This window comes from Pantherophis guttatus, chromosome 10, assembly GCF_059756535.1.
Source record: "Pantherophis guttatus breed Tessera chromosome 10, ASM5975653v1, whole genome shotgun sequence".
In the NCBI taxonomy this organism is placed as follows: domain Eukaryota; kingdom Metazoa; phylum Chordata; class Lepidosauria; order Squamata; family Colubridae; genus Pantherophis; species Pantherophis guttatus.
Window position 1 is genome coordinate 18,415,067 of NC_142072.1, and position 13,593 is coordinate 18,428,659.

At 38.8% G+C, this 13,593-nt stretch overlaps 1 protein-coding gene across 1 annotated transcript in view; it reads right to left on the reverse strand.

Moving 5' to 3' along the window:
• The window catches only part of MACO1 (macoilin 1), a 73,760-nt gene that overhangs the window by 29,674 nt on the left and 30,493 nt on the right, over nt 1-13,593 (reverse strand). The window contains exons 5-6 of the mRNA XM_034413498.3: nt 10,510-10,688; nt 5,045-5,543 (exon numbers count right to left, since the gene is read on the reverse strand). Of these exons, the coding sequence (XP_034269389.1) occupies nt 5,045-5,543; nt 10,510-10,688 (678 nt within the window). The remainder of the gene's footprint in view (nt 1-5,044; nt 5,544-10,509; nt 10,689-13,593) is intronic.

Genomic DNA, 13,593 nt, shown 5'->3' on the forward strand with positions numbered 1-13,593 from the left:
GGAAAGATAATTGAATTAAAGATTCATCAGAAGAGATTCATTATCTAGTCAGGTAATGAAACATCCGTAAGTGAATAACCAGGCTCAGAGAGTCAACAATAGTGAGTTTTTAATATTTATTACTCACTACTATTCACTGGACGTTTCTTATTATTTCTTACTTTTTTTTTTTACTAGTTTCTTCTCTTTCTCAGAAGCTGTGTATACCTATGCTATATGCCAAGGGTGGGCAACTATGGCCCCTTTAGATCTGTGAACTTCAACTCCCAGAAATCCTGAGTCTCAGCAGGGACTTCTGGGAGTTGAAGTCCACAGGTTGTAAAGAAGCCATAATTGCCCACTGCTGCTGTAAGCCATTCCCAGAACTATTTCTTATGTATATTGTGAGGGGGGTAGGAATACACAACAAATTACACAATACAAATGTATTATTCTTTAAAATGCCACAAGACCTGTTAACTTCTGTGTCACTTCACTTTGCACAAACTAAAATCACGAAGGTGTCTAAAATTGTAATATATCATCAAAGGCTTAGATATGGGTCACACAAAATTAACAAACCTAAAAAGTGGTAGTATAAATCACTGCTGACAATAAAATGTTTGAGAATTCATGCTTTATCTAAAAGGTCTTCCTAAAATAAGAATGAAGAGACTTGTAAACTGGGGAAAAATGGGGAAAAGAACTGAGCTTATCTATTGATAGCTTTATAATAAAATGCAAAGCTAGGATCTCTGGCTGAGAAAATATAAGTAATCTTTGACTTAAAACCACAATTGAGCCCAAAAATTCTGCTACTACATGGGACATTTGTTAAGTGAGTTTTGCCCCATTTTATGACTTCATTTTGTTAAGTGAATCACTGCAACTGTTACATTAGTAACATGGTTGTTAAATGAATCTGGCTACCCCATTGACTTTGCGTGTCAGAAGGTCACAAAAGGTGTTCTGTCCCCCTTCCCCACACAGGCAAACACACAACCAGGCATGGTTTATTAAGCAATCAAACTAGAAACCCTTGCAGATATGAGTTTTGGCAGTAAACTGCGAAATGCCTGCCAAGTCAGTTTTCACTCACAGTAAGCAAGAGAGAGTTTCTCCTCAGTCCAGTTCAGTAGCAAAAAATAATCCATGAAGCAAGAGTTAGCCAAGGTCCAATCCAAATATGCACAAGCCAGATTTCAGGTAACGCAATGTGACTCTCAGGTTTTTAACTTTGACCGTCACAAAGCCTGAAGAGCAATCACACCCACTTTTATTCCTTGTCGGGTGTGGCTCAGTGACTCAGCTCAATCTCTGGCCCTCCTACGCCTCTTTCGTTGCTGTGCACGCTTCTCCCTCTGACGCTGCCTGGGATCAAGCCAGGATTCATCGTCCTTGCTCCCTATCTGTTGTTGTTTCAATATGCTTTCCTCCTGGCATATCCCAGGCTGTTCCTCTTAGCCTTCGGATGGAACCTGAGGCATTGCCAGAGAGGAGGGTCCTGGAGAGGGAGGCCTTATCAGTTCCTCCCCATCACCTTCTGAGTCCTCTTCCTCTGTTAGGACAGGCTCGGGAGTCGGGGTCACAACAAAAGGTGATCACCTGACCTCAGGACACTGCAGCCGTCACAAATATGAATCAGTTGCCAAATGTCTGAATTTTGATCATGTGACCATGGGGATGCTGCAACGGTCATAAGTGTGAAAAGTAGTCTTTTTATAGTGCTGTTGTAACTTGGGGCAGTCACGAAATGAACTATTGTAAGTTGAGAACTACCTCTATACCAACCAGGGAAATTTATTTACCAAAAACTATATAGCCACTCTTAATGCGAATGGTCGTTAACTGGGGCACCCTCTGAAAAATGGGTGCTTTCCAATTATGCGAGACCTCCAATTGCTAGAATTCATGCCAGCATAGGCTAATGGAGCTTATCTATTAGGCAAAATTCCTGCGAGGTCTCCCATTTCTGAAATCTTTCTGTTCTGTAGATCAGTCTTATGTTCTAAATGTCCATGTTTGTAAGCGTAAACGTTTTATTAGAGTTGAGTGAAGGACTGTCGATAGATTTCAAAGACTGAATAAACTGAATAAATGTGCAGGAACCTCCAGCTAGACTGGAAGGTGGTGTTAAGAGGGAGTTGAGTTTAGAGTCCTGGCACTGTAGAAAGCGGCAAAGGCCTGACTGCCCCCAGAATCCCTGAAACCTTATATGACCCTTCCCAGGGGAGTGAAGTCAGTCTGGCGAGATTCTTGTACCATAGATAACTAGCAATAAAACTTCAATTAGAGACTCTTCTTGAGACTCTTCTTCTTGAGACACGGGTGATTATGGTTGCTTCTGCATGACAATAAATCTATTTCTCTGATGCTGAGGGTAACATTACTGATCCCAATAATAACACTGCTATGGGGCAGAAGAGGCATGCAGGTCTGATGTGGGAGTTAATTCCATTCCAATGGTTAGTTGCCTTAAGATTTGGTGAAATATGCCTGATTCATAACAGCAACTACAGGTAGTCCTCAACTTATAACCACAATTGAGCCCCAATTTTCTGTTGCTAAGTGAGTTTTGCCCCATTTTATGACTTTTCTCGCCACATTTGTTAAGTGAATCACTGCAGTTCTTAAATTACTGACACGGTTGTTAAGTGAATCTGATTTCCCGATTGATTTTGCATCTCAGAAGGTCACATGACCCCCCCCCCGAGACACTGCAACCATCATAAATATGAGTCAGTGATCAAATACCCAAATGTAAATCACGTGACCATGAGGATGCTGCAATGGTCATAAGTGTGAAAAATGATCAACAATCACTTTTTTCTTAATATACTAAGTTCCAGTTTCTGGTTAGGATTACATGAAGGGCAAAAAACAACAACAACAACAACAACATGGGCTCTGTATTTAACTCTGAGTTATACAGAAAAATAAATACAAAACTTTTCTCTTGAAGAAACTGTCTTCCAATACAGCCCCATTTTAGGAACAGTGTAACTATTGGAACATTTTAGGAAAAGACACTGCTATACAAAAATATTAACAGTGGAAAAGAATAGAAATACCACTTGAATTTGCAATCTAAAACTATTCCTGTTGCATGGATGGACTTTTGTCTTGTCCAAACTTAATTTGGAAGGATGGAAGGCTGAGTCAACCTTGAGCCGGTGAGATTTGATCTGCTGATCTGCTGAACTAGCAGTCAGCTGAAGTAGCTGCAGTACTGCACTCTAACCACTGCACCACCTCGGCTCATTAAGCTTATTAGCTTAATGAATTAGCTTATTTCCTTCTGGAAATACTACCATTACCATTACTTTGATGTTGGACTCAGATAAATAATGCAGAAGGATACCATAATAAATGGTATTAAATACCATTTAAATTATAATCAACAGAATCCTGTTCTAAGGATATTTTACTAAGGTCTACCCTTTTAGTCTCATGTCCAGAATGGTTATCAGGTGAAAATAAGCCTAGAATATTAATTTAATCTAGGAAAATCACAATCCCTAGCTCCACACTCTATCTTCCCCATCAAAGAAATACTGAGCCTAGCCAAATAATTCTGCAATGTCTTAAATAATGGCTTTAAAGCAACATATTTACATTTTAGCTGATAACATCAAAATAATAAAATTGTTGTTTGTATCTCAGGCCAAAGCTTTCCAAAGCCAAGACTACAACCTTCAGATTTCCCATGTCGGGCAGGAATTTTGGGATGAATACTTTCGACACATCTGGAAGATATCTAGTTGAGGAACAGCTTGTTCATATGCAGCACACAATAGTAGCAAATTAAACATACATGGATAGTCAGAGCAGATTCAAATTGAGCGCACTTAGGTATTTTGCAGAGAAATGAGAAGAAACCTTGATCTTCTTGGTGGAAACCAGAGCTGTAGGCTACACTAAAAGTGCCAACAACTATGCTGGAAGAAAGCAATGACAATTTCTACAAAGCTTCAAAAACAAATTACATGTCCATGAAATCTACAGGGGTTGAACTACTCAGAAGAGACACTGCCTGCAATCAGTGGTATATGACAGTATATTCACCTCCATCAGTGAAGAGTAAGATGGAAGAAGAACTAAATTTGTGAAATTTTATGGAATATGCACAAACAGATCAGTTCCAAAATCTTGTGGTGAACTCTTTTCATCATTTTTCTTCATACCGAATAGTAAACATGCATTTTTTTCTTTACCTCTCTTTTTTATGGTTTACCCCAGACTTCAAAATATCATCTTATTTAGTAGAGGCCAATTAATTTGTAGAGGCTCTCAAAAACCTCTCCTGCATGAGCTAAACATCAAGGCCACTATGATTGACAACTGTAATCATCTGCTTATTTATTCTTAGCAATAAAACACCAACTCAAAAAACTCTGCACTAAGTAAACTACAATCAATCATGTGCCAAACTAAAGCCTGTATATCATATGCTGTTTTGCCGATCTGACCACTGGACTGCATGAATACAGGTAGTCCTTGACTTACAACCAAAATGGAGCCCAAAATTACTGTTGCTAAATGAGACAGTTAAATGAATTTTGTCCTGTTTTATGAACTTTCTTGCCACAGTTATTAAGTGAATCACTGCAGTTGTTAAGTTATTAACATGGTTGTTAAGTGAATCTGGCTTCCCCATTGACTTTGCTTGTTGGCAGGTCACAAAAGGTGATCACATGACCCTGGGACACTCTAACCGTCATAAATATGAGCCAGTAGCCAAGCGGCTGAATTTTGATCACGTGACCATGGGGATGCTGCAAAAATCATAAGTGTGAAAAACGGTTGTAAGTCATTTTTTTCAGTGCTGTTGTAACTTCAAATGGTCACGAAGTAAACTGTTGTAAATCAAGGACTACCTGTATGGCCCATGAAAGCTAACAGAACCAAATCTTGACTATGGACACGTCTCAATACATAGCATGCGCCTCTCCTAACATAACAGGTTTTCCCCCCTCAAAACAGAGCACTCTCACTTACTGGGAAACAAACAGTAAATAGGTAAGGGTGTTGTGGTGATGACAGATCAGTAACATATCAAACTTACCTTACCAGTGCATCTGGTTTGCTTAGCTGGTTATTGGGGATACAATTTTCCATTAAGTCTTTATGTGTGCTTGGGCTCTTGCTAGTGCACTTCTGTTTTTTCTCATTCTTAGCTGATGAGGAAGGGATGCTTCCATTAGTTGCACTGTGGTTGTGAGGTGAGGAGTTCACAACTCCACTAGCATTTTTGTAATTTTTGGATGAGGCAGTGCATGAGTCCTCTTTTAAGAGGTTTTCTGTACTTCCCACAAGATCGTTATTTAATCTTTTACTGTTGATATGGTTCTCCATATATTCAATTTCCTGTATTTTAGAGTCTACAGGTTGCAAAATATTGTTATTTATTCCAAGGTTATGTTTTTTGGCATCCTTGTCTTTTTCTTTCCCCTTTTCTCTGTATTCTAGTTCCGGTAATGTTGTAGATAATTTTTTATTAGCTGGAATGCCACCATTGTGTTGCAAAAGTATTGAGGAATCCATCTCAGACAATCCTTTGGCTACTGAAATATCCAGAACGAAGGAAGGAAGGAAAGAAGGAAGGAAAAGACAACATTTAAAATTTAAGTCAGAAGTAACATTTATTCTCATATTCCTTTTACAAGCATATTACATTACTCCTATTATTCCCCCACACCCAATAAAATATTTTTCCTTTAGTTATATTGCAAAAAATAAATTAAAATTCCTAATAGTTTCCAAATTAATGGAACCCTGAGACTGATTCCTGTGTTGCACCAACCAGGGCATTTCAGTAAACTTCAAAATAATTTTTAAAAATCCATCTAACCCTCTTTCTAAATACAGACAAAATTTATACCCATTTAAGAAATGTCCAGCTGCTATTTTGTATGATAAATTAATATAAAATAATAATAATGTTGAAACAAAAATACAGCTTCATCAATTTTAGTCAAGATCTTATGTCCCTCCTGGAACTTGAGCAAGCAAGTTACAGCTCTAAGGCCAGACTCTGTTCTCAGCCAAATTTCCTCTAGTTTCTCTGCCTAATAGCAAGAAACATTTCTGAACATGTTTTTCAAATATTGAAGTTTTAGGATATTATTTTAATGACCCAAACCATGTTTAAATCACCAACAGAAATAAACAAGTAACTGCAAAAGACTTTTTTAAAAGGTAAGATTTTTTTAGAAAATAAGTATTTGCCCCTGCTACAACATAATTTTCTAATCTGATTTAAATCAAAGGCATAAAAGGCTATAGGAGTCTGATTAATACCAAGCACAGTTACCTAAACTTATCATTTCAACTGAATATATTTCTTAACCCATATCCCGTACGATTAAGAAATACTTTTCAAACTGCCTCCAACAAGGCTAATTTTACTTTATTAGAATATTGTCTGTATAAACATAGGACAATCAGTTACAAAGAGGCTACACAGCATCCTACAAAGAATTATACTCCCGTAGCAAAAGATTCACTATGGGTATATTCCAGTGGTGGGTTTCAAATTTTTTTTACTACCGGTTCTGTGGGTGTGGCTTGGTGGGCAGGGCAGGGGAAGGATACTGTAAAATCTCCATTCCCACCCCACTCTAGGGGAAGGTTACTGCAAAATCCCCATTTCCTCCTGATCAGCTGGGATTTAGGAGGCAGAGAATAGATGGGGGTGGGGCCAGTCAGAATTTTTACTATCGGTTTTTTGAACTACTCAAAATTTCCACTACCAGTTCTCCAGAACTGGTCAGAACCTGCTGAAACCCATCTCGGGTATATTCACAGACAGTTCAGCCTTTATTCTTCACAGTATGATAATATTAAATATGACCTATATGACAAGTTTATAGTTTAAAATCCACTGCAAAGTTGCTTGTTTTGAATATTTAAAAAATGACTTCAATTTTTCTTCCACCTTCACGTTTCATAATACGGAACATAACTTTTATCTGTGAATAGTCTCAAGTTAAGAACTATTAATTACTGCAAAGTCCAGTGAAAGTAATAGATGAAATCTCTCCACATACCCCACACAGGATCAGGTCATTAATTTATGTTCAGATATTTATTTCCAAAATTCTTTTCATTCTGTACTATCAAAGAGCATACACAACCATCATTCAATTAGTACACTGAACATGATTAATGTATAAATATCAAACAATTTACTGTGAAAGGTTATTAAGTCATAAAATGTACATGCTGTCCGTGTGTTTAACAAAGGAGTTGATTTACTAGCCTTTAATTTCTCCTGAGAAATGGAGAACTCTAAATGTCATTAATTTTTCCCCAAAATCACTGGTGACACATAGAATGTGAACTATATGGAGCTCTCATACCTCTCATTCCAAACTCTAGGAATCAGGAACCTATTCCTTTCCTGTCCCCCCTTCAGAATGATCACCTCCCTTTCTTTTTTGAATTGACTTGTGTGTGGTTATTTTTTAATCCTTGTAACAGTGTTCCTATCTTTGCACACAAGTCTGAGAATGTTCTGACTGAAACCTGGACAGCAAAGCTAGAATTTATATAATATGGCTTATATGCAGATCTATGGCATTCAGAAAGACATATTCTGCTGAATTTTTAAAAAATCACGCAAAAAACAATTTGGCCAATAAACAGTATATTTCAAAGAAAATGCTCACAAATCTATCTGTGTAAGGAAATACACCAGTCCTTATTAACAGTAACAACATTATTGGTTATTCTTGAACACTTGTAAAATATTCTGCAAATATATAAGTCAAAAGTTCTCTTCTGCTCTTTTCCCTCTCTCTCTTTTTTTAATACCTTCAAGTCAGTCTTGACTCTTGGGCCCTGAACATTTTTGGCAGCATTTTCTGAAGTGGTTTGCCATTGCCTTCTTCCTAGGCTGAGAGAGAATGAGTGACCCAGCATCACCCAACTAGCTCTGTGCCTATCGGTGGGGCTAGAATTCACACTCTCTCACTTTCTAGCCTGGTCCTTAACCACTGTATGAAGCTCTATCTTTTATCCTTAAGAATCTAGAAAAGAGCAGAAGATGAAATCACATTTGCAAAAGTGGTATAGAGTCAGCTTTGTTCCTCTTCTGTGACTTTGCAAACTGACAGGAAAAAAAGGGAGCAGTGCAGCTCACTGACTGGAAAGATTTACATCAGGGATGGGTTCTGCTTACCTTTACTACTGGTTTGCATCGTGCTCGCGCATGCTCTTCTGCGCATGCACAGAAGCTTCTGTGCATGCGCAGATCACCTATGATGACGTCTGGGTCAGTGGGCGGAGCCTCCCGCTGGTTTTACTATTGGTTCTTGCAAACCAGTCTGAACCGGGGGCAACCCACCACTGATTTACATACCTACTGTACTTATTGATTGTGAACCAAGGTAATACTTCATCTGGAGTAGAGATATCAACTGCTAAAATATGATACATATTCGAACATAATTTGGGCAAAAATTCCCAGGGCAAAGTGCGTTTTAAAGGGTGAATGGTGATGTTCAAGAAAATGGAGTTCAAACAAGTCAAAAAGAGAAACTCAGAATTAAGACCATCTAGCAGTATAAAATCTCCTAGTGAACAGAAAGGAGGGGGGAGGGAAGAGTCTAAATTTGAGAAGACAATTTGGAAGGCCTAACCACTAGCAACAATAGCAATAACAATAGCACTTAGACTTATATACTGCTTCACAGTGCTTTACAGCCCTCATTAAGCTGTTTACAGAGTCAGCATATTGCCCCCAACAATCTGGGTCCTCATTTTACCCTCCTCGGAAGGATGGAAGGCTGAGTCAACCTTGAGCCAGTGAGACCTGAACTACCAAGCTGCTGGCAGCCAACAGTTAGCAGAAGTAGCCTGCAATACTGCATTCTAACCACTGCGCCATCGCGGCTCAGTGTGACACATACTAAATCTGGGCAAGTCTGGTATGTTCCATTCATCTTCCAAGGATGTTTGGATTAGAAACCGCTGAAGAACATGCTGTAAACATGTGTTTGTTGGTGCTAACTGTAGCTAAATTGTGTGTGGGGGGGGCGGAGTGAAAGAGGAACTTGGTGGATTTAAATTGTGGCTTTTTATTGCTGTATTCCAACCGGAGTCACTATATATGAGTTGGCCAACCATATAAATTTGTTTAATAAGTAAATAATTAACAGATAAGTTACTACAGTAGCAGAATCTGCAATGGCACAGAGGATACAAGATTTCGGAGATCAATAGCGATGTGGCGCTCCCATGTGACCCCCCTCCTGCGCGAGCTGCACTGGTTCCCGGTGGTCTTCCGGGTGCGCTTCAAGGTTTTGGTTACCACCTTTAGAGCGCTCCATGGCATCGGACCGGGTTATCTACGAGACCGCCTTCTGCTACCAATAGCCTCTCATCGACCAGTACGCTCCCACAGAGAGGGGCTCCTCAGGGTGCCGTCGGCCAAACAGTGTCGACTGGCGGCCCCCAGGGGGAGAGCCTTCTCTGTGGGGGCACCTACCATCTGGAACGAGCTCCCCCCAGAGATACGGAAGATCCCGGACCTGCGCACGTTTCACCGTGCTCTCAAAACTTTTCTATTTCAGCAAGCTGGCCTGGCCTAACTCCCATCTTTTAAATTTCTTAAATTTTTTAATTTGTGATTTTATAAATTGGGTGTTTTAATCTGTGTTTTGGCCGAAATATTTAATAATTTTAAGGGATTTTTTAAATATTTGTATTATCTGTATTTTATCTTGGCTGTTCACCGCCCTGAGTCCTTCGGGAGTAGGGCGGTATAGAAATTTGATTAATAAATAAATAATAAATAAATAGTAATATTATCATAGCAAATAACGTTGTGACCTAAATTATTTAGACAACTGCACCAAGTTCTAAGCAAAGGAGCACACACACAATTTTGTAATATTGATCACTATATAGAGGATTCCAGAAATAGGAAGTTTACTCATAGGTAATCCCATCCCTTTAAAAGCCCATCTGCTGCAAGGAAAAAAAGGAGAGGCAGATGGGAGAGAGAGAAGGCAATCTTCTCTCCTAGGAAAAATGAATCATGTACCTTTACTTATCCTGGGGCATGACCAAAGATTCAACCTGTGCTTCTTCTAGAGAAGGGCAAATGGAATATCTCCAAATAAATTCTGCATATATATTTACAGACTATACAGGGGAAAAAAGCCTTAAACTGTATAAACTGTGCTGTGGTACTGATTGAAGAAGCCATGGTCTGGATTTAAAGAGAAGGGGGGAATGTACCATTGATTCATAAGATGGGTTCCAAAACTGCAGATCATTATGTCTATGGAGATTCTCAGTCATCCAGGTCATAGTTGTCCCAAAGTGCTTTTTTTCAAGAGGCAATGGGACTTTCTGGTTTTTCTTTGAAGATGTTTCACTTCTCATCCAAAAATCTTATTCAGATTCTTCTTGGATTAGAAGCGAAATGTCTTCAAAGAAAAAAAAGAAAGTCCAGTTGCCTCTTGAAAAAAGCACAATGGTGCACACCATTACTTCTACCCAAGGCCTGTGTTAAGAACCTACCTTCTTCTGCTTCTCTTTCTTGCCTTTGTAGCATCTGTTGTTCAGGGGGTAATGCTTGCTGAAGGAGTTGCATGTAAAATTCATTTTCTTTCTGCACTTCCTTTTGTTTTCGCAATCGCATTTTATAGCTGACATAACTTTTGAAGCCAAAGCCCAAAGTCACAACAGGGTATCCAATACTTGAGGGGAAAAAAACAAGACAGACTTTACTAATTAAGACAGAACTATCTAAGCAAATTAATATAATACTCTAGAACCGTGATGGCGAACTTATGGCATGTGTGCCAGAGGTGGCACCCAGTGCCCTGATGGCACACGAACCGTCAGCCCAGTTCAGCTCTGCTGCACATGTGCGCGTGCCTCCCGCCGGCCAGCTGGTCTTAGGTCTCTACCATGCATGCACAGGAGGTGTGGGGCATGCGGGGGTGTGTGCGCATGCATGGGGAAGTGCAGGGGGCCGTGCATGCATGCGTGGGGGGCATGTGGAGGGCATGCACGCATGCACAGGGGTGCGCACACATGCACAGGGATGTGGCATGTGCACATTGCATTTTGGGGGTTTGACCACGTGCATGTGCATTCACGTGCGCACACTTTGGGCACTCGGTCCGGAAAGGGTTAGCCATCACTGCTCTAGAATATGACAAAGGGAAATCACAATGGAGATATCAAAGAATTATCCTTAGAAGCACTTTGTCTACAGAGGAAGAAAGACACAGATATTCAGTCACTTTTCAGTCATCCGGTTCAAGTGCATCTTTCCTAAGAGCTTGGCATGGCTGCTGCTTAACTTAGCTGCCAAGTCTCCACTGTTGTGAGAAACAGAATCCATTTTTAAATATTGGGAAGGTGCAGTTGAAATTATTGAAAGATTTTATAATTTCCCCCACTGGGTGTTTCAAAACACAGAGAGTAAGACATTAATTTTCTACATTTATTATTTATGAATTAAAATAATACATTTCGGAATAAAAATTAAAGTCCTGCAGCTATACATTTTGCTCATGTTTGGAAACTGAACATTTTTGAGACTTATACAATCTCAGCATAACCCAAAGTGCCAATTTGGTACAGTGGTTAAGGTGCTGGCGTAGAAACCAGGAGTCTGTGAGTTCTAGTCTCATTTTAGGCATGAAAAATTAGCTAGGTGATTTTGGGCTAGTCTCTGTCTCTCACACGGTGGCTGTTGTGGAGAAAATAGGAGGCGGAAGGAATATTGTGTATGCTGACAAACTTAAATTACCTATAAGATAATAATGGCGGGGGAGGGAGAGACACCTAATAAATAAATAAACCTCTATGAAATTTTGCCCCATTTTATGACCTTTCCTGCCACTTTTGTTAAGTTAGTGACATGATTATTAAGTGAATCTGGCTTCCCCATTGTTTTTGCTTGTCAGAAGCTTGTCATGTTGATCACATGACTTCTGGGACACTGCAACCATCATAAATGCATGCTAGTTGCCAAGCGTCTGAATTTTGATCACATGACCATGGAGATATTGCAGCAGTCTTGTGAAAATTGATCATAAGTCACTTTTTTCAGTGCTATTGTAACTTCAAGCAGCCACTAAATGAATGGTTGTTAAGTCAAGAACTATCTGTAATCATATCCAGAATTAAATACAACTTTTAGAAATCACTATCATCATGGCTTAACTCCATTTTTTATGCTGGTTTATGACTGTAATAAAGATTTGATTTGAGAACACTCCCTTTTGTGAATCACCCAACACTTATTTTCATCCACAAAACATAAATATGAAAGTTGAAAGGAAATTGGATTCAACTGCTCAGAGCTAACATTTAGTTAACTAACAAGGGGAAAAATAATTTGATTGCAAAAACATCACAGGCTTTGTAATCAAATAATAGAACCAACCTGTAATAATATAAGCTATTTTAACTGAAAATGTATTTTTTGTAGCACTCCAATAACATAAAAGGTGCAGAATCAGTTAAGTAACAAATGCTGACAACAATCTGAAGGAAGAATTCAGGAGATTTTAGCAGGCAGTGAAATAAAATGATTTTTTTAAAAATCATGGTCAATGACCAGAAAAATCTCTGTTAAAAAAAAATAAATGTAAAAATGCAAAACAGTAAAAGTATAACAGCAAAAGCTAGAAGGCAATAAAGAATAATGCAGACAAACAATAATACAATAAAAGTAAGACAAAGAAATCAACAATTGTCCAGTTCTATAGGCAAACTGTAGCAACATTTAAGGAAATTATGTCTTTCTAGTCAGACTATAAATAATAGTGATAAAATACAACTCATGTGGTCTGAGAACTTGATTAAAAGGGGAATTATAAAAGTTGCTTAGATATAAAAAATGGTGAGCTGTGCTCCCATGCTATACATTAATTCTGATCTGCATATGGCATCTTCTTAAATTTCCCTTTCAATGCAGCCATGGTTAACACACTGAAACACACTCAACAAACACAATGGTTTTTAATAAACTACAATTGCTAATTTCAATCAAAGGTTTAATCATTAATTTGATTCAAACAACATCTGCTATCCCAGGTCCTTGCGAAGAATTCAATAGGTGGGTCAAAATGCCAAATCTAATCTAGACTGGCTAACTGTGAGACCAACCACAATAATTTGGTAAGATACTTGTAATCTGACTTATTATGGAATTTATATTTGCGTAATGAAACCTGGTCTCTCGCTTTTCCTACCTAGTTCCAATTTAAATCCTATACCAATTCTGCACCTGATGAAGAAAAAAAATACAGCTTCTGGGTTTTTTTTTTCCCCTACCACAGGTTAGGGACATTCCTCCTACAATAGATAAATCTCTTCTAAATTTTGGCACCTTCAGGTAATTTAAATATCTAGTTGATTTTTAGGAAATATGAGAAACTGGTTTGAATGTTATTGTACCAATGATGGCCGGGGAATAATGCAAATCCAGTTTCCCCCATTGGCTGTTCGAAGTCAGCTGGGAAGGTTGCAAATGGTGAAGATGTGACTCCAGGACATTGCAACCATCATAAATAAATGCTGGTTGCCAAGCATCCAAATTTTGATCACGTGATTCCGGGGATACTACGCTGGTTGTAAGTACGA